This window comes from Lissotriton vulgaris, chromosome 3_2 (genome assembly GCF_964263255.1).
Source record: "Lissotriton vulgaris chromosome 3_2, aLisVul1.2, whole genome shotgun sequence".
In the NCBI taxonomy this organism is placed as follows: Eukaryota; Metazoa; Chordata; class Amphibia; order Caudata; family Salamandridae; genus Lissotriton; species Lissotriton vulgaris.
The window spans coordinates 179,129,915-179,152,032 of NC_141690.1; the positions used below are offsets into that span (position 1 = coordinate 179,129,915).

Consider the following 22,118-nt stretch of genomic DNA (forward strand, 5'->3'; position numbering starts at 1 on the left):
GCCGCGCCCACACACACAGACAGAGCCACGCCCACACACACAGACAGAGCCACGCCCACACACACAGACAGAGCCACACCCACAAACACAGAGCCACGCCCACACACACAGACAGAGCCACACACACACACAGAGCCACAGACAGAGCCATGCGCACACACAGACAGAGCCACACGCACATACACACACAGACAGAGCCAGGTGCACACACACACACACACACAGACAGAGCCTCGCGCACACACACACACACACACAGAGCCAGGCGCACACACACACACAGACAGAGCCTCACGCACACACACACACAGACAGAGCCACGGGCACACACACACAGACAGAGCCACGCGCACACACACACAGAGCCACGCACACACACACAGAGCCACGCGCACACACACACACAGAGTCACGCACACACACACAGACAGAGCCACGCACACACAGACAGAGCCACGCGCACACACAGACAGAGCCACACACACACACACAGAGCCACGCACACACCCACAGAGCCACGCACACACACACAGACAGAGCCACGCACACACACACAAAGACAGAGCCACACACACACAGGTGCTCCAGGTTGATCCCATATCCATCGAGTAGCCCTCGCCTCACGACATTCTCTTTCCACAGAGCACAGGTTCTGTCCAGGAGGTAGAGAGTACTTGGGTCCACAAGGTACAGAGTACGTAGAGAGTACCTGAGTCCAGGAGGTACAGAGTACCTGGGTCGAGGAGGTACAGAGTACCTGGGTCCAGGAGGTTCAGAGTACCTGGGTCCAGGAGGTACAGAGTACCTGGGGCCAGGAGGTACAGAGTACCTGGGGCCAGGAGGTACAGAGTACCTGGGGCCAGGAGGTACAGAGTACCTGGGGCCAGGAGGTACAGAGTACCTGGGGCCAGAAGGTACAGAGTACCTGGGGCAATGAGGTACAGTCTTTCACACAGACAAATACACCGAAGCAGGGTCGATTCTGAACTGTTAATTCGAGCTCTAGTATTATTCAAGAAAGCATAGTATCTCAGTTGTGAGAAGGTACGCCCATCCAATTATATGGTCAAGAAAATAGGTTTTAAAGAGAAGTAGGAGAACTGTTGAAGGTCCACAGCTGTACACCATGTCAGGAGGCTGACTTGCACAGAGGGGTTCATCCGGTTGATGCACCATTTAGATTTGAGGTGGTCCACGGGCAGATGTTGACTGCATGATCCCACCTTCAACCAGAAGCAGCTGCACAGAGCCAGTTCTCCCTTCCATGCGTCCACAGTGATCCATGCTCAACCTCTGGCCATCTGCACTGCTGATTTTCTTTTTTCAAAAGTCTCTTGCAGTGGCGTAACGCAACATCATGGGGCCCCTTGCAGATTGTGAAGAGGGTCCCTGGAGGTTCCTATATCTCAGACACTCATAGGCCTTGGGCTGAATGGGGCCACCGTGAATGGTTCTGAGGGCCCAATGGCTAATTGGGTCTCCCAGAGTTAAGCTCCTGGTAGTTTGGTTGATTTGTGAATGTGCTGTCTTTTTTCAAATTTGTAGTTTGAGTTCTGTAGATAGCCTACACCCTCAAATCCACCAAAGTGACATGTCAGCTTGTGGGATCCACAAAGCCTGTGACAAAGGGGGTTAAATTATATGGCAGCAGTGTCTACCCATATCATCCAAAGGCTGGGATCTTAGCCCCTGCCTCCTTGTATGTCGACAATTTTCCCAGGATGCATCTTGCACTTGGCTTACAACAAAAGGTTTCAGTTGCACGCAGATAATCAGAAGCTCAGTATTCGAGGATGTTCAAACATTTGCACTAGTTCCACACAAAAAGTCAAATCAAATTTCAATTTTATTGACAAAAGGTGGCACACCCAACATGGCAGCCCAGCAGTCAAGCTATCATGAGTAACCACATTGGATATTTAGGTTTTTTGGCTTTCCTTACAGAAACCACTTAACAGAACCAAAAAAAACGGGATCGATAGTTAACAAAACAGCATGCACTTCAAAGCGGACGAAAATTCATACACCAAACTGCGCTGGGAATAAGTTTTGTTCACGTTTAATGAATCAGCACCAAAGTTAAGGGTTTTAAAAGTGGCAATCCCAAGGAGCGCACAATGCCCCTAACGCGAGCGGCTACACCTTCATTAGAAGGTGTGGCCCCTGGATACTGCCTGCAGTAAAGGTACACTCAAAGAACCCTGGGTGAAAAGGTAGGATTTTACGAAATCACAGTTCACTCTGCCCTGGCTGAAAACCTTTGTTTTTATGCTTGGATATAAAAACAGCACAGCAGATACGTGTCAACAGAGAGCAAGTCCTCAGTTTTGCAGGGGCTCCCTGACCTCCCTGCACCCCCTGTCTCCAGTGCCCTCGAGCTTCACACATACACTACAGACGGAAGCAGAGAGCGCGATCAGTAAACTCACCACCGACTACACACGCACCTCCCCCGCTGCGGACATTCACTGCACCGGTGGAGCCCGGCGCGCCTGGGTCTGTGCCCCTACCTACACTCGGGGCCTGCACGGTACTAGGTGCCTTGCAGCGCGCCGCTGACTCTCGTGGCCGCACCTGCTGCACTAGGTGTCGCCCGCAGTGAAGGCAGGCAGCTCCCCCGATGTGTCTTCGCCTGACCTGGTGCTCCACCCTTCCAGCCGCCCCTCCCCGGGTGCATCTCTGGGTAACACGGACCAGGAGGGTAGGTCCCGTCCCCGTGCCCTGGCCCCCCACGCAGGGGTCCGCAGTCACCACCGCAGGTAGAAGGCACCGCACCCACCCTTCAACACAGAAATCTGACCCTACTCTTCGCGGTGATCACAGCCCCCGATGACCGGGGCAGGAGAGCGGGTACCACAGCTCGTGATAGACCGAGGGGCGGCGAGCCATGGCAGAATAAGAACTTTCGAAAGGGTTGTGCACGATACACCGTACTGCGCTTTTGCAGCTCCCGGACATTATAACAAACAAAAAGATCCTTAAAACAAGGAGCAGCAATGAACAAGCATTGGCAATGCTAATAGCTCCAGTTTTAAGGTATGTTGAATGGTACTGTGAGTCTGTGAAGTATTACAGGTTAAATGTCAGGTATTTAGGAGCATACATAGACAAGCACTCACTGGAAGACTCGGCGGCGGCCGGGCAACAATGGCGGCCGCAAACATCCGACAATTTCGGATTCGGGGGCGTGTTTTTGGCGTTCTGAGTGACAGATGACGTCACAGGTGGAAAGAACGCCAAAAACACGCCCCCGAATCCGAAAGAGACGGGGCTTTATTGGAGTGACTCCCATCTCCTCCAATGGCTGGCCTCCGTTTAGGAAGCCAGCCAATGGAGGAGAATGGAGGAGAGAGGTGGGTTCCAAGCCCCCTAACTCCAAAACATAAATTCTTCGGGACTGAGCCCCTCACTGCTTCGCAGGGAGAGCTACGGTCCCTCAACCTAAAAAGTAAGTTGGGAAAATTGAGAGACTTGGCGTATTTCAATCTCGAGAAAAGTCATCAGAGACAAAAACTATATTATAACCGTGGGAAGAAATGGAGGAGTATTGCAATAGGTGATTGGACTTTGGTCCTTTTGCCTTCCTCCACAAAAAAGTTCCAGAGTGAATGGATGGGACCATACCAGGTTATAGAAACATTGGGTAACACCACCTACCGGTTGCAAATCTCTCCGTCAAGAACCCAATGTTTTTACATAAACCTTCTAAAAAAATGGTTGGGTCCAGTCCCAAAACCTTCCCAGTTTGGATTGCCCGTCTCAAATGAGACCTCTACGTTAGGACAATTATCAGTGAATGAGGAATAACCCTCAGCGATGAAAGAAGAGCTCCAGATGGCCCTCCAGCCATTCGCCCCCATGTTCTCAGACACGCCAGGCCATACCAATCTCATCGAGCGTAGAATTGAGATGGAGGAAGGTAAACAGGTCAAGTTAAGGCCCTACCGAATACCTACAGCCAGAAGGCAAGATGTTAGAAGAGAGGTACAAGACATGTTAAAGCTGGGTGTGATACGCCCATCTAGAAGTAGTTGGTCGTCACCAATTGTCATGATAACAAAACCCGATGGCACTACAAGGTTCTGCATGGACTTTCGCTCCCTGAATAATATATCTTCCTGTGATGCATACCCAATACCCAGGGTGGATGAATTGATCGAAAAAATCAGAGAAGTGTAAGACGGTATTTTCCACCGACGAGGAACTCTACGAGTTTACTGTCTTGCCGTTCGGGCTCCATGGCGCGCCGGCAACCTTCCAGAGGTTGATGAATGAAATACTCCAGCCTTATATGAAGTTTTGTTCAGTATATCTCGATGATATCGTCATTTTCAGCACCTCATGGCCCGAACATATAAAACATATCCAAGACATTTTAGCAGCTCTGAAAACAGCAGGCCTGCATATAAATACCAAGAAGTCCAGGGCAGCCTTCTCCAAAGTGAAATACCTTGGATTCATGTTGGGAGATGGAGTCATTGCACCCCAAGAAAAAAAGGTCAAGGCAATAGTAAATACAAACAGTCATTCTCTTGTACCCAAACGGCCACTATATTTATAAATTACCTGCATACACCTCTACATTTCAAGTTCCTGCATACATTATACTACATGCAGATTATAGTCCTATTAACCAATCTCCAAGCTGCAAGATAATTGTGCAAAGTCCCAGCCTGGATGGTAATACATTGGTTTCAAGACGTGACGTGATGTAACTTAAATAAATACTGAGATAAATAACGGACTGCAGCTGCAGTGGCAAATCCAATGGGTGTATAGAGCCACTTAGCACTTATCTACAGAATGATGAAGATCCACCACGGTGAAAAAGGCTCCTCTTACAAGCAACTATTACTCAGAATATGTCCAGGACATAACCTGGGTTGGAAGACCCCTCCTGCAGCTTTGTTGCTACACAGATGCGACATAATATGATAAACTGATTAATGTACCCACGGTCTCTACATTGTTACAGATAGATATAAACTTTTCTCTAATGTAAACTGTCAAGTGATATCTATATTTGCATCAGTAAATCATGCCCATTCTAAACCTAAAAAAACCTTCGGCTTGCCTTGCAGCCCAGAGTTGCCACCAAAGAAGTGCAGCTGAAAAGGACAAGGATCACCCTTTGTTAAAGAAGTAAAAGTCAGACTGAAGTGTCTGGCTAGTCTGCCAGTGAAATTAAACAAGTTATCAATGAGTAACACTCAGAGAGGAACTTGCCTATGAAAGGAATGCTTCAGATTACAGAAAAAGCTGGCGCCCTGGCAGACACGCAGAGCTAAGGCAGATCTAAGGCTCAACCACAGACAAATGGAAACACACAATTGTCCTACCCTTGCTCAAAAAACCCTTCAAAGATCACCAACTACAGACCGATCTCCTGCCACCATTCCTGGCTATGGTCTTAGAGAAGATAATCAACAGACACCTCAACAACCACCAACTCTTCAACACCATTCAGTCTGGTTTCAGACCCAACCACAGCATGGAAACTGGCCTTATCGCTGCCTCAGATGACATCTGCATGACTCTGCATGTGATCTCCGACTCCACCCCATCCTCATCCAACACCCACATGACATTAGAATCCAAGGACATGCACTATGATGGATCTTCTACTTTTTGATTGGAAGAACCCAGTCAGTCAGCTTGGCTCCATACACCTCAGATGCCCACAATCTCATCTGCAGAGTTCTGCAAGGATCCTCCCTTACACTCTCCCATGCCTACATGATCCCTCTAGCCAGCATCATCCACTCTCATGACATCAAAACTCAGTCCTATGACAACGATACGCAACTCATTCTCTCCCTCACGGGTAAGATTCCCAGTACCTGGATCCAATCCAATGCCTGCATGATGGAAATCTCCCACTGGATGAAGACAAACTGTCTGACACAGAACACCGACAAGACAGAAATTGTGATCTTTGGGAAGAGGACTTTACCATGGAACTGCACCTGATGGCCAACAGAATTAGGATCAACATCCACCTCCACCACTCATGCCAAGAACCTTGGGATCGTCATTGGAAGCAAACTCGACATGATGCTCATGTCAACGCCGCCTCCGCGTCATGGTTCCATATCCTGAAGATGCTGAGGAAGATTTTCAAATGACTCCCAGTCAGCACATGGAAAACCATCATGCATTCCCTTATCACTAGCAGGTTGGACTATGGGAACACCGTAGATAATGGGATAGTGAGTAAATGGAGTGCATTATATGGTGTGGCTGTGTGACCTCACCGGGTAATATACTTACCAACCCCTTAATGACTAGTAGGTTCAGTTTGCTGAACCCTCTAGCTCAACACTGGTTGACTGTGGCTCTGAGCAGCAAGGCTTACATGAAGGAAGAAGCGGAAAGCATTTAAACAGCACCAAAACAACTGAAGGAATAAACGAGACTCTACAAAAATGAAGACCAATTTGTTCAAATAGACTGTATTTTATGTATTTTTAGACACCACGAGGAAAAAGATCCACTGAAGGGTTCCGGAGTTATAGGTTTTACAAGGTATAGTAAATATACACTTTCCACTCAACTGCGAACATGCATCGGCAAATTCTACGAATTTGACAGAAACTTTTTAAAGAAAACTTTGGGCAAGTGTCAATGTGGTTACTTAAAGTTACTTTAGGCGCCAGTCATGGGGACCAGCAAGGTCCACCAAAACAGTTACCTTAAAGGTAGAAGCAGTCATCAGGAATAGGTTCCTATGGAAGTGGTCCTGAGGCAAGGGGTGCAGGATGCTAAAGATTTTCACGGATGATGTAGATGCGATGCGGCAGACAGGGTCTTCCTGTAGCTACTCCTCAGTCCATGGAAGAGCGTGAGGGGGTCCTGGCCATGGGTTCGACATCCCTCAAAGTCCTAGTGGTCATAGCACAAGTCCAGTTGCCACTAGGCTTCCAGTCACCAGATATCACGGTCACAGCCAAATCCATTCTTGAACGATAACTCGCCTTGAAGGCGACCAAGCTCTGATACCACAACTTTCCCAAGTCCAGCAGATTTAGGTGTAACTTTGAGCCTCAGGTCCTAGTCTCTTGTGCTGCACAGCGAAGAGAGGTGGTGGCTTGAAGATTTGAGTTACCAACTCACCCCAGCAGGCTTCTTCAGCTGTTGTGGTCCTATGGTGCAAACAGGAGGTCAGCCAACTGACCCTTGGAGCCTCTTGCTTTGGCTGGACTCTCAAGACGACTTCTCCATGAGCAGGACACAGCAGGCATAGTCCCTCTCCTTTGCTGGACACCAGGTTCAGATGGTGCAGTCTATGCCTGTGCAGCCTCTCTTTGCCAATTCCACAGTGCAGCAGGGCAGTCCTTCTTCCAGTCCAGATGAGATCTGAGTTCAGGGTGCCAGGGGTTCTCTTTTTATGCTCAGAAAATGCCCTCAGGGTAGGATACGGTCGATAGCCAATGGAATACCAGGTTCCCTCCCTCCGCATGACCACTTCCTGTCAAGTATGGCATTTGGCTATCCAACAATGCACCATTCTGCTTACTTCCAATATAACAGAACCCCTCTCTTGGTGCCCAGAGTTCCCTAGTTCAACCCAGAAGTGTGGCTACACACCCATTAAAAAACAGTTTTGCAACTGGTTGCCCCTTCCCTGTCCCTAATGCCAGCCTATCTACCTAGTCAATGGAGAAACCCGCTCCCAAGTGTTACCCAATTGCCTTCAAAGAGGACTTCTCCTTTAAGGTTTGCTTTTTGGGCTAACACACATCGGGCTTCCTGCGGGAGGAAGGTATTAACTCTCTCCACTCCAGGCTTCTATTGACTTCTGACCTGGGAGTCGTTAGCACATCTCTCCAGGAAGGCAGAAAGCTGTCTCGAGGACAGGCTCACTGCGCAACTGTTAAAGGCACAGGAGATTTAAAGGAAAAGTGGAAATTTTGTAAAACTTGCACACTACCACATGTTACATTCATTTCGACTTGAAAGCTAAGTTGAGGTTAATGTAACAAGTCGTTTGACACTTTGAAGTATCAACTGGGGTCGCACAGTTCAGGAGTTAACACAGCTGAGGGGTCAGCGTGTATCTCTGTACTTGCCAATATCTCTCCACAGTAGGAACAACAGTTTAAAGTTTTTACTTGCAGAACATGTCAAATACATGTTCTGCCCATGAAATATGCTGCAACCTGCGGTAGAGCTTAGTAGGACTCCCATAGGGGTGATTTACACGTATTACAAAGGGAGGTTTGGCTTTGAATTGCTTTAAATGGCAAAGCCGGGCTAGCAGTTCTGAACTGCTCTTCCAGTCTGCGACGCTAGACTGGGAGATAGGCGTTACCTTGGTCACACTCAGAGTGCCACATCCAGTGCTTCAAACCCTGGGGTGACCCTCTAACATACATACCCTGGGTACCATATACTAGAAGCTTGCCAGTAAGTTAGCCAATGCCAATCCGGTGTAAGCCAAGTTGACATACACATTTTAGTGTCAGGGCACTCCCAAAGACATCTACTTAGAAGGCCTCAGTGCGCTCTCAGAGTTGGAAAACCAGGCTCATCAGTCCAAAACTTTGGGAGGGACCATACAAAAAGAGACACAAAAACTCACTAGACGGCTGCAGACCAATCAGAACTCGACAGCCAGAATCACGATCAAGGTCTCATGCCGCACTCGCATCACACCACAATTGAAACTCCTGACCCACATTTTCAAGGCACCACATAACACTGGCCCAAAATAACTCAACAGTTGCATCTACTTTCACAAACCTTCCAGATACCTCCGCACGTCTGGACTCCTACTTGCACACATTCTACACATACGGAAAACCAGATCTGGTGGTCGAGCCTTTTCCTATATCGCTCCCATAACATGGAACAAACTGCCACTACACATAAGAGCTTCTTCGTCACTTCTTAAATTCCTAAAGAAGCTGAAGACCTGGCTTTTCGAACAGTCCCACTAGGTCCTAGGTTTGGCTAGACTTGCTCACCACCAGGGTACCCTCCCGAGCGATAGTGTGCTCTACAAATCTTCAGAACATAACATAAAGCAAGTGGTGAAGACCAGAGCTGGACTGGAAACCAAAGTCAGCCCTGGCAAAAATGTTCAAGGCAGCCCTCTTCTGCAGGTATTTATAATCAGCATCGGGCCATAAGGGCCCGGTTGGATCATAGCAGCCCGTCCTGATCTCAAAGCAACCACCGAGCCTGCAGTCCACCAGGGAAATAGCAAAATGGCCTCTGGTGAAACAGAGCTACAATTAGGAGACAGATAGGTAAGAGACAAGGCAATGCTTACCTTTGGAGGAGACCAAAGATGCATGAAGGAGATGACTGACCTTGATAGTTCTAGGTCTGATCAATTGGCATCTGTGCAGGGCCTATGACAGGAAAAGTGTGAGAAGCACATGAAGAAAGGAAGGAGAAGGTACGATCTGGAAATCGAGTAACCCGAAGAGCCATTAGGGACTTGTTACGTTACACTGTGTAACTGGTGAGGGTTGGGTAGGTATTAGTATTAGAGGGAGGGTATTATAGTTCTATACAGAGCTTTTAATAAGTGCAGATTTTCGATTTCTACCTCCAATCCTGCTACTCACCACCACATTGCACAGTGTACACTTGTGTCCTTGCAAGGATTTAGCATAACAGTGCATATTTCTGCAAAACAGATTAATATAATAAATAGAATATAAACAGGGCGTTGCCCTATTTTTGAAGTAGTCATAAGAAAATGTAAACAAAAAGATGCCATAAAATGGCAGATGCACAGAGAAAAATATTGTCTTAAGCAATATCCATATCATATTTTAATCCAAAAGTAGAAACCAGCATACTTTTCAAATACTTACCTGGTATAATGTGTCCACCAGAATACGTTTTAGTAAATGCAAGCCAGAGGAAGAAATCCATACCTTAGTTTATACGAGTGTAAGCTGGACGAACTTTCTGAGTGCTCATCTTCAAAGCACTCTTCCTTCCCTTCGTATGTGAATTGGTTGTATGGTAAGTACAGGGGAGTCGACTTGGTTGATGGGGACAGAGAAGCCTCAGTCTGAGATGTGGAAGGGCCAGCTTGCTGAGCATCATGCATCTTTATATCACTGTTTTCAGGTACCTTTGACAGAATCCGATCAATAGTTTTATAGAAAGGCCAGTCAGGTGGGATTGCTTCGCCATCTGTCATGCATTTCAATTTCCTGCATTAAAGACACACACAATAAAATGGATTACAAAATATACAAAGTAATTGAACCTGGGCAGTGCTCCAATATTTTGCAATGTCCCTTTTAGCAAGTAACATGCCTGCGAGTCTACGCTTTACCCAACGTCTTCCTTCATCTGATATAATGCCAAGCAGGGTAGTTTTGGACTAAGAACCAGGGAATGCCCTGTGACCAGTTAAAGTGCAGCATATATCCTCTAACAATATGTGTGGGAAACTGCTTTTGTTGCAGTACCCCCCTCCCCCCCCCCCCACACACACACTTTTTGCCTTGTTGCCTGGGATGTGGTGCAACTTTGAATGAGAGTGTACTGGGTTCTTGCTAACCAGGATTGTTCCACAATTGGTACCCCTTTAGGATCCTGGTAAGTCCCTAGTAAGTGGGACCCCTGGTTAGGCCTTAGAAATAAAGGGGGACCCTAATGGCTGCAGCACAAATTGTGCCATTTTAAGAGACCTCTCACAAAGCTCATGCAGATACAACTTCAGCCTGCTTGCCTGGGTGCAGAGAAAACCGAAGAGTCGACATGGCACACATCCCTGTGTACCTCAGTGTGCAATCCAGTCAAATTTATCTTACATGTGTAATCATGTAAGATAAATTCGACTGCTGAGCACACTGAGTCCAAGTCACTAGTGGGACTTGGCCTCTATAAGTTATATTGTTAACATATGTTTTGCAGCACATGAGTCAGTGTTGCATGCATTTAGATAGTAGTTTAATAAGGAGTGCTTTTTGTTCTAAAATAGGAGTGCACAACCTACACATTAAAGTTACACATCCCCAGCACTACATCCCCTACACATTAGAGTTACACATCCCCAGCATTACAGCGGCATAGGTAAGTCACCTCTACGGCAGGCCTAACAGCCCTTAGGCAGGGTGAACTATACCCATGTGTGGGCATATCTGCGGGAGTGGTGATATCGAACTTCACCCTTAGATAATACCAGTGCACAGGGAAGCCATAACGAGTATATGGGATGGACACTCCTCATTAGGAGTTCTCCAGTTACATGATGGCTTCACTGTACCCCATGGTGTTTGGTACCAAACACCTCATCTTACTAAACTCAAACGGATGCTAGTGCTGGATTAATTAATAAATTCACCCAGAGGGCACCTTAGAGGTGCCCGCTGAAAACCTACCGACTTCTTGTGTGTTGACTGACTGGTCTTGACCAGCCTGCTACCACAGACCGGTTTCTGATCTCCTGAGGGGAGAGACTTTACTCTCAGAGGTCAGGACCAAAGCCTGCTCTTGGTGAGGTGTGCACACCTCCTCCAGAGCAGGAAGCTTCAAAGGCCCTGCCGCCTTTATTATGCAACACCACGTCTCTCCAGATAGTGGAGGTGCCCACCCCTCTCTCCTGACACCACATTTTTGGTAGTAAGACTGGCAGGAAAATTTGTAAGATTTGGAGGTGTACACACATTCAGCCAGCACCATCCTTAGGGCCGGGCAGGGATGTGGACCCCACTTTTCAGATTCCTCCATGTTGTTTTGGACGTAATTAGCATTCTAGGGTCAGGGTTATGCCCACCTCCCATAGGAAGTGGTCATATAGAGGGCGTAGACTCCCTAAAGGTAGGTAGCTCATTGGCTATTACCGGTCACTCCCCGTAAACACCCCTAAATTGAATATTTAGGTGGCACCCCTGAACTCAAGAACTTAGATTTGACAGATCAATAAAAAAAAGGACAAAGAAGAGTCACTGCCTGGCGAGAAATGCAGCAGAACTTTGGTCTTTGGCGCAAAACCCTGCTCTCCCAAGCCCTCTATTGACAGTCGCAACAGAGTAAACGAAAGGAGATGATGGACGGAGCGCTGAAACTTTTCAGACACTCATCCACAGTCACAGATCTGGTTGAATCAATCATCGTTCTTTAGCTTACTTCGCCACCCCAGTTCAGACACTGCTATATGCAAATCAGCCTTGACCCTGTGCCTCATGGAAACAGTCCAGCCCGAACTGCCAAGCCATGTCTTCCCTGGACCGGAAGCAAGCATCTTGGGACCGGTTTTTGGCTAACAGCCCTCATCAGCGAGGCTAGCTTGAATCCAGTGGCAAAGTGAGCAAGGGAACAACGTCTAGGCATACCTTGCCAACTTAGGGCGAACAAAGCAAACACAAGGAAATGATGGACAGAGCGCTGAAACTTTTCAGACAATCACCCCCAGTCACAGATCTGGGTTGAATCCATAATCGTTCTTTAGCTCATTTCACACCCCAGTTCAGACACAGCTATATGCAAATCAGTCTTGACCTTGTGCCTCATGGGAACTGTCCAGCCCAGACTGCCTAGCCATGTCATCCCTGGATTGGAAACAGGCATCCTCGGACCTGTTTTGGGCTAACAGCCCTCATCAGCCAGGCTAGCTTGAATCCAGTGGCAAAGTGAGCAAGCGACCAACGTCTGGGCATGCCCTGCAAACTTAGGGTGAACAAAGCAAACACAAGGAGATGATGGACAGAGCGCTGAAACTTTGCAGTCACTCACCCCCAGTTACAGATCTGGGTTGAATCCATCATCGTTCTTTAGCTCACTTCCCCACCCCAGTTTAGACTATATGTAAATCAGTCTTGACCCTGTGCCTCATGGGAACGGTCCAGCCCAAACTGCCAAGCCATGTCTACCCTGGACCGGAAACAAGCATCCTGAGACCAGTTTTGGGCTAACAGCCCTCATCAGCCAGGCTAGCTCGAATCCAGTGGCAAAGTGAGCGAGGGACAGCTGACTCGTCCTGCGAGCTGGAGAACTACCAAAGCCGTGGATAGCCTGGCAGCACTTCAAAAACCTCTATTTCAAAAGGAGCCAAGAGGGAGAAAGAAAGACAGGGTTGCCCTCCACTCATAAATCATCAATACACCAAAGCCCTGTCTCTTGGGCGACAAATGTATCTATTTCTTGCCGCAGATAGAATGTATCCCATCAATTTCTTCTGCTACAACACCCCACTCGTTACTATTTTTTCAGGAGTGTTCTCTGTATAACGCCCCTTATTTAAAATTCAAAATTCGAACAACCTTTTTCAATTTCCAATTGACAGTAAAAAAGAACTCTACCGATGTCTGAAAAACAAAGTCAACAGTACATCAACAAGTGGAAAAATGTGTGAAGGACAAAATGACCCCTCACGGGCGCACCTCCTTCGGGTAACTGGCGGGTACTTACCAGATTGGGCCCTTTTTCTCATCACAGGCAGTCATTTTGTTGTCCCAGAAGAGAAGAAAAGTGTCCAAACAAATAGAAAATGTGTAAAGTGCAGTAGAGCGATTAGCAATCTCACTCCACTACCTGCTGGCAGTAGGTATTGGTATGCGAGGATAGCTACCATCCTTTTTAATTCGACAGATCACATCCAGGAATTAAGAAGTTGTGAGAGAGGTGTTCCTGTTGATTTTAATCACTTTTTGTCACTAGTGGAGTGAGATTGCTTATCGCTCTACTGCACTTTACACATTTTCTATTTGTTTGGACACTTTTCTTCTCTTCTGGGACAACAAAATGACTGCCTGTGATGAGAAAAAGGGCCCAATCTGGTGAGTTGAAGGTGCGGTCCACTGTCAACTCTGCCTTGTGATCCTTCACAGCATGTTAAAGTTTGTAAGTATCAGAACAATTGTGAGTTATGGAGGTTGAAGCCAGCTTGCAGCTGGTCAAACGACCTTAAAGAGCTCCTCTCCCAGACATCTTCCAATTAGGAAATTTCTATCATATCCCAGGCTTTGAATCCCAAGAATGTTGCTGCAGATGGCAACAAAGTACCGTGCCATAAGGGCATCAAATTGGTAATACATTTGTGCCAGCCCGCCTGTTCCAACAATCTAGGGGGATGCTCGTGACCTGCAGAAGGGAGTGAGGGACCCATCCACAACACATTATTGACAGAAGTTGAGGGATATTGAGTGTATCCATCTCAAGGCAAATGGACGGGCCTAACCTATCAGCAGTCATTCATTTATAGGTATTAACTGAACTGCCCAATCATGTCTAATATCTGCAATACCTAATTGTAAGAAACTGTGTTATTGATTGGGGGTAAGGGGGTAAAACCCTTCTCAAACAACAACCACAATTCTTTTCAGGGCGAAGTCACAGTGTAATTTTCCAAGTTGGCCAGCTTAAATTCCATCACTGCAGGTATGGTCACAGGCAGTCAGTTAGCAAAGGGAGCAGATTTGGAAAAACAAAAGTAGCCAATCAAGGGGAAAGTTGAAAACACTCAAATTGGTCTTAGATCATTTATGTGGGGTGGCAATGTAAAACAAAATTACTAGATGGCACAGCAAAAACACAAGTCCAAATCTTCGCCGCTAAACACCAGTGTAAGAAATTGGGTTACTGGTTGAGGGGGATAAAACCCTTCTCAAGCAGCAACCACAATTCTTCTCAGGGTGAAGTTAGAAGCAAACCCTAAAATAACTAGTGCTCAGCCCTTTGGTAGCTTGGTACAGAGCAGTGAGGCGTAACTCAGAGGCAATGTGTAAAGTATTTGTGCAACACTTCAAACAGTATCATAGTGAAAACACACAACAAAAGTATCCCAAAGCTGTTTAGAAAAATAGACTAACTTTTAATAACTCAAACAAGTCAAAAATGACAAAAAAAATTAGTATAACTGGAGATTTTCAATTTAAGAGATTTTAGTAAAAATAGTGGCAAAAAGCACATAGCGCCAACTGTGGATATCTGGTAACACTGGACTGGGAAAAAGTTACAAGTTCAGGCCGGCCACGATGGAGCGTTTGTCCGGTTACATAGATCCAGTTAGGCCTGCTGAACAAAGTACAATAAATCATGGTTTGTGGAGCACTGGGAGGATCTGCACCGAAGATGCGCTACCCAGCTGAAGCAATGCCTCGGTTCCGAGATGTGGCGAGGTTCCGATGCGAGGTCCTGCATCGTCATTGAGGATCCCGTCAACGAGGGCTTGCGATGCAAATTCTGGAATTGAGGATGCATAGCACACTCGGGGAAATGCACTGGCTTTGAGGAGCTGCGGGGCTATGATGCAGAGTCCGGTGACATCGTCAAGGCTGTCGTTGATGAGGAATGTGAGGGTCAGCACTGAGGATGTGTTGTGCAGCAGCGGTTACAAAGAGGCGATGACTGTGATGCAATGTGGGTCTTTGTGGAGGTTCCGATACATGCAGCAGAGTTGAGGTATTGGTTCTGCTCTGGGTTTTGCCAAGCAGCAGAGGAGATGCGGCTGTTGAGCTGGATCTACAGAGAATGGTAAAGTAACTTAAGCCCACTTCCAAGGGTCCAGGACTGGGATGGTACCACTTGGCAGAGTAGATTCACAGATGGCAGAGTCTGGGTGCTGGGGTTGAGGTTGTTGGGGCCTTCTGTCCATGAAGCTCAAGTCTGAGGGTCAGCCAACAAACCCTTAGAGTCACTCTGGTGGTCCAGGGTTCAACAGATCCAGGTCCAGTCTTCCTCAACCAGTCAAGCGGGCAGCAGGTCAGCACAGTAGGGCAGCAGTCCTTCAGAGCAGCAGTCCAGCACTGTGGCAGTACTTTCAGCAGAACAGCAGTCTTTCTTTTACTGGCAGAGTATTCGCAGGTCCAGAAGTATATTGAAGAGGTGTTTCTGAAGTCCAATATTTATATCCAGTTGTGCCTTTGAAGTTAGGAGGAGCTTTTAAAGGCTTCCCTTTGAAGTCCCCAGGCATCCTGCCTTCCCTGTCCTGGCTCTAGACGGACCACACTTATGTGGAGGTAGGACACAGCCTCTTCAAGTGTAAGTAGGTCTGTGCCCAGCTACGCTCTCCGATCCTGCTAGTGATGGCCCATCCAGGCACACCTAAGCTCTCTAAGGTGTGTGACTGTCTAGGAGAATCACACCTTTACAACATAATTAGTTGTAAAGGCATGCATGGTAAAGGAATATGCATTGTAAAATCACGCATGGTAAAGGGTATGAGTGGTAACAGTAGATGTGTTGTAACCACTGCGTTGTAAAGGCTATGTGTGGTAACAGCCACATTGTAATGGCTGTATCCCAGGAAATAGACTTAAAGGGAGAGCTTGTGATCCATGAGGGCGTGAGTCATCACTTCCACCAAGTGAAAGCTAATGAAATCCCTGTCACTGTCCAGAGGGATGCCGGGGCTAGCCACACCATGATAGTGGAAAGGCTAGTTCCCCCAGAGCTGTACACCAGCCAGGTGTGTAGGGTAACTCTGGACCATGGACAGGACTTTTTCCACCCCATTGCCCTGGCATCCATGGAGAGGGGCGAGGTGGGGAAGTGACCCAGAGGAGGTTCATAGTTAGTCCCCAAATGCCTATTGACTGCACTCTGAGGAATGATTTACCCATGGTGTCAGGAGAACTGAGTGGGCCGTCCCCCAAGGTGCCCTGACAGTGTTGTTTTCTGGGGGATACCACTCCCAAGCAGAGGGTACAGAAGCCTAGATGGTGGGGCAGGGTGAGAGAGGACTCATCCCTGTCTCATGTTCAGCCTCAGGGTAGAGACCCTGGGCAGAGTGGCCAGTTTCAGGATACCAGCGATGAACTGCTGGGAGGTAGAGTGGAAGAAAGGTGCCTAACACCCAGGGCTGTTGCTCCCATCTCTGAGAAACCTGAGGTCAGAGTATCTTCAGGAGCCCATAGGAAACTCCTTGACAGCCCCAAGGCTTGAAGAGAGGTATACCCAATGTACCCCTTGGAGCCTTCACCTGGCAGTGGATGTCCTGGGCCTGGCTCTTGACACTGACAGATGTCAGTGGCCTCTGTTGGTTGCAGTCCTTATTGGCAGAATTTTCCTTGGGTTGGTGACAGAAGTCTGATCCAAGGGGTGAACTGAGCCACATTACTTTGTTGGTCCTGGTGGTACTGAGTGCCATCTGTGAGCAAGTTAAGGTTAGGTTCTGCACAGATGGGACCCAGTGGTGAGGATAACGGTTCCCCATGGAACATTTAAGAGGCTAAGGAGTGTTTAGACAGAGGGATCCAACTGAATTCAGAAGGGCATAGACCTGACAAGTGCTGCTGCACCAGAGGCTCATTGTTCATGTTTGATCGCCTGAGCAGGGAAGTCTGTCAAGGTTTTGATGAGTCTACCCTGGCTTTATGCTGGAAGTGGGTCATGTTGGACCTGGCCCCCCTTTCTGCAGAGTCATTCCGAAACATGTTGCCTTCACTCCTCCCATTTTTCTGAATTTGTTTTTGTTGGCCTTAGGACTCTGCACTTTACTACTGCTGACCAGTGCTAAAGTGCATGTGCTCACTCCTTAAACCATGGTAACATTGGCTTAACCCCCAACTGGCATATTTAATTTACTTGTAAGTCCCTAGTAAAGTTTTACTACTTGTATCCAGGTCCGATAAATTAAATGCTACTAGTAGGCCTGCAGCACTGATTGTGCCACCTTCTTAAGTAGCCCCTTAAAACATGTCTCAGGCCTGCCACTGTAAACTTTGTATGCAGTTTTTACACTGCCATTTCGACCTGGCAAAATTATCCTTTCACCAGACCCAGACCTTACTTTTTAATAAATATTAATAAATAAATATCAAAGTTAAAGTATCCAGACAGTCGAAGAGCGACGTGTTTCAGTCTTGAGTCTTGTCCCACGATGAATCTGAGGACCCACCCACAGGTAAGTCCTTAAGTACCCTAAGGGAAGGGTTGGAACAACTTACGGGTCACTCCCAGAGGAGAGGCTGGACAGAGGAGAGGAGATGTACTTTGTCCAGTTTCTCACCAACAGGCTCAAACTAGATTGTGCAAGCAGGGCACCAAATGTGCCCTTCAAAGCAGTCTGGTCCCCCACCTCAGCCCAATACACTAAGTCCTGTCTGGGAGGTGGTCACACCTCCCTGCGACAGGAAAACAATTGTTCTACTTTCCCCAGGAGGGCAAAATCGTGTCTTTGATCAGCAGCAGCACTAGCTTGCTGTCAGGCTCTGAAAGGCTGTAATCTGAACTACAGGGGGGGTACACCAAGGGAGCCTGCTAGTACATGGGATCATACTTCCAACACTGGAATCGGTGTTTGAGTTTGATTCCAACATGTTTGTTACCAAACATACCAAACATGAGTGGTCCCTGCACTTAAAACCTACAAGTCGGGCGTGGCCAAGATGGCGACTCGCTTGGACGTGTCCTTCTGTCTCTCTGCTCCTGCCCAGCTCTGCCTCGCCTCCTGGCGGCAGAGAGGGTGCCATCGGAGATCGTTTACCCCAGCAAAAACGCTTCCCAAGAGCTGGGGAAGCCAGAGAGTGCTTTCTCGATCGCTTGAGGGCTCCACTTTGCGGCGCCAGAGCAGGTGCGTGGTAAGAGGCGACCACGCAGAGGTGTTTGCAACGGAGGCGGCCCGCTGAGGCTGGACAGAGGACGGCAAGGTTTTGACGGGCGGGGCATGGGCGTCCCGAGATCCGAGGCCACCTGTGTGAGCTGAGCTGGAGCGGCGTCTCAGTGGAGAAGTGCCACAACGACACCAAAGGTGGGGGAAGGCGAGGCCGGCGGGCATAGTAGATGAAGCCTGGCTGGTAAATATTCCACAGCTGTGCTGTGGGGAGGCGCGGGCCCTTTCCTGCTGGGGAGGGGCGGGGAGTCCTGAGCACCCTCAACACTGGCCTGGACGAGAACCAGGAGCCATCCCTGCAGCCTCACCTGGAAGCAATCACAAGGGGCTGGCGGGGGCAGCAGCACGGCCAGGAATGGACCTCAACTAGAGCAGCCTCTGGCTGCGAAGCAGCATAGAGCACAGGCGAAGAGGCACACCAACAGCACGGCGGCCTGTGGCGGCTGAGAGTGCCCCAGGTGACTCGCTGGGGGATCAACGGAGCAACTGAGTCCTAGGTGGGCGCTGAGGAGGCCGGGAGGCTCTTAGTGCCTTCATCATACAATCTGGAGGAGTAGGCAGTGCAAGGCCAAGGAGGTGAGGGACGGCGGCAGCCGGGGCCGAAACAGGGCACAGAGAGACGGCAGCAGCATGAAGGTTTGAAGCTTAATGGTGGCGGCCCCCTCCCCCCAGTTTGTTCCCTTCAATTCAATTACAAATGAAAGCCCCTCTACAGGCACGAACCACTCAGGAGCAACGTGTGGGGCTGGTATCCCTGACATAATTGGGGGCGGGGGGGCGGCTGCAACACTGCCTCCGACTAAGTGCAAAGAATGTGCAAAGAGTGTGAGGGGCCTGTGATGCGGTTCCATCCCAAACCCCGCCCGGACCTCCTGTTCTCGGACACTCACCCTTCGCGGTAACCGGCAGTGAGGCGTCCCTGGATACCACCCTGACAACCAGAACCCCTCCCCTCTCTGTCTTTCAGGAACCAATCCGGAGCAGCCGTTTCCAGGAACCACAACCCCATGACCCCGGAAGTCCCTCCCCAGAGTCACCGCCGGAACAAGGAAAAAGCGGAAGTAGAGACAGAGACGTCGTCGGAGCAGCGATCTCGTGGCAGGAGACTCGGACCGGAGCTGACGCAGAACAGGCGAACAAAGGAGAAGACGTGTGGAGCGAGGACTGGTGGAGTCCGGAGGAGGTGGCTGAAGAGCGGCCGCAACTCATCGTAGAGTTGCGGCGGAGTGTGTGAGTACTAGCGAATCCACCTCTGTAGCACACTAGGTGCTTTGTATATACCAGCTTCTCTTTAGTATCACTTGGCCTGGCCAGCACTGTAAAATCCTTGTATAGCACGTCACCACTTGTACAGCACTTAGTTGATAGGGTACCCCATCACGAACCCTCACAGGACACTCTCTATCCCTCTCTCCCTTCCGTCCTGATTCCGTCCCACCTTCCCCCCCTCACGGTTGTTTTCTTCGAGTCCCTTCACTGTATTCCCGGTGTTGGTTACGGATTGTACCATAACAGGTCCAGCTGGACTAACCGCTCCTTTTTGTTGTCTCCTTTACCTCCGAGGACCACCCCAGCACTCGACCTCCCCGGAGGACCTCTACCCACCGAAGAACTGAAGAAGACCGAGACGTCCTCTCCCGGAACTTCACTTCTGTACTGCAAATTCCCAGCATTGTACTGACTCCGTATTTACATAATAAAAGAAACGCCATTGCCCACTACATCCGACCTCCTTGCCTGATTTTCCAGCCCGCCATCACCCCACGGTCACAGGGCCATGGAGGAGTGTGGCGGTAATAGGGGGGAGGCAGACGCAATCCCGGATTACACTGCACGGCCTAGGGGACCAACCTATCCCCATCCTGAGGGCTCCCCTTCGACCACCGGTGAATCCAACATGGAGACAAGGGGGAACAATAGCAGCTGAAGGAAGCAGCGCCACTACAGGACCGAGACAGCTCCCGGTGTAGACCATCACCATGCTGTCGCTCTGCCTGGGCCGGGGACGGCTAGAAAGATGAGCCCCACAACACAGGGATCAGCCTCTTGGCGATTGCCTCCAGCAAAGGGAGGAAGGATAGACCGGTGAAAGATATGCTCACCAAGCCGCCCGGTTCGGAGGCCGAGAGCCCCCCTTCTCAACAGATCACAGCAGCGCCAGAGGAGGTGGACGGGGTGCATCCAACAAGATGTCATTAGAATTCATGAGCAAAACCTCGACCTCCGGGCACACACAAACGACCAGGAAAATAGGTCCCGGCGCAATAACATTCGCATCCGAAGCATAGCGACATGGACGGAGCATTCAAACATTGAGGTCCAGATAGCTGATCTATTTCGCTCACTCCTAGGCGAAGCGCAGGACTTCCATATAAGCTCGACTGCACAGACAGAGTTGGGCCACGGAGGGCCGTCTTGGCCCCGCCGGCAGATATATTGACTTGTGTACATGACTTTCAGCTGAAGGAGCGCATACTCAGGGCCGCCTCTTTCCAATTCAAAGGGCAGAAACCTATACTATATCAGGACTTGGCAGCCTCTACACTGTTGAAACGCAAAGCATTCCGGCCAGTCACTGCACTTCTGCGGACAGCTGGTATCTCATATTCATGGGGCCACCCCTTTCGATTGATCTTTCCTCTGAACGGGGACATCCAGCAAATGCACTCTGTGGCTGAGGCCTGCAAGTTACTAAATATCGGAGCACCCGTGGCGACGGAACCACCACGAGAAAAGTCAAGCAGGAATCAGCGGAGTGGTCATAGGTGGACCACCATCAAGTCTCCAACTCACACACTACACCCTGATCCAGACACTATGGCCAAAGAGAGGCAAGCAGTCCTGGCGACTCCGGCCCGGGGACACCCTGGATCGCTGACACCATGAGCTATGAGAGCAGTAGTGGCTATACTGCTGGTCCCATTCTCTTGCTATTTGATCCGCTTTCATGAACACATGAGGCTGGGCTCGGGTGGGAGGGGGTTAGACACTGGCCTCTGGTTTCACTTTATTGACATCCAGGAGCGTGATACTCCAGACATCCGTCAGTCCTACGATGATACTTCTTGGGTTTCTAGTTTACAATGTTGGGGTTTTTCTTTTTCACAGTTGTTTCCTCCTGGGGTCCTTCATGCCTGGCCCCTACATCGACAGCCGCCTCCTGCCCGTTCTCACACTTGAGCACGTGGGGTACTTGAACGGAAGGGCTACCTGGTATACTCTGGGCCATCAAGTAGCTCCTGGTCATGGTCCAGTCCCCTATGGTAGCAAACACTAAAATCCTCACATTAAGTGTAAAGGGGTTGAATAACCCAATTAAAAGACGTGCTATTTTATCCTACCTCAAGGAATCAGGGGCACACATACGTCTGCTGCAGGAAACGTATCTCCTCTCTAAAGACACGGATAGGCTCCGTTCAAAGGCTTTCCCGCCCCAACACTTCTCCTCACATACGAACAAGACGGCTGGAGTAGCCATCCTTATTTCTCGCACCTTTAGAGGAAAGGTAGACGCGAGATTAGAGGGCGGCTCCTGGCCCTCCTAGTGACCATCAATCCTTGTACCCTCACCCTTGGCTTCGTATATGCGCCTAAT

At 49.0% G+C, this 22,118-nt stretch overlaps 1 protein-coding gene across 1 annotated transcript in view; it reads right to left on the bottom strand.

Annotated features, from left to right (window-relative positions):
* The window catches only part of MSANTD1 (Myb/SANT DNA binding domain containing 1), a 143,110-nt gene that overhangs the window by 51,515 nt on the left and 69,477 nt on the right, over nt 1–22,118 (bottom strand). The window contains exon 2 of the mRNA XM_086964156.1: nt 9,891–10,175. Coding sequence (XP_086820282.1) covers nt 9,891–10,175 — 285 coding nt within the window. The remainder of the gene's footprint in view (nt 1–9,890; nt 10,176–22,118) is intronic.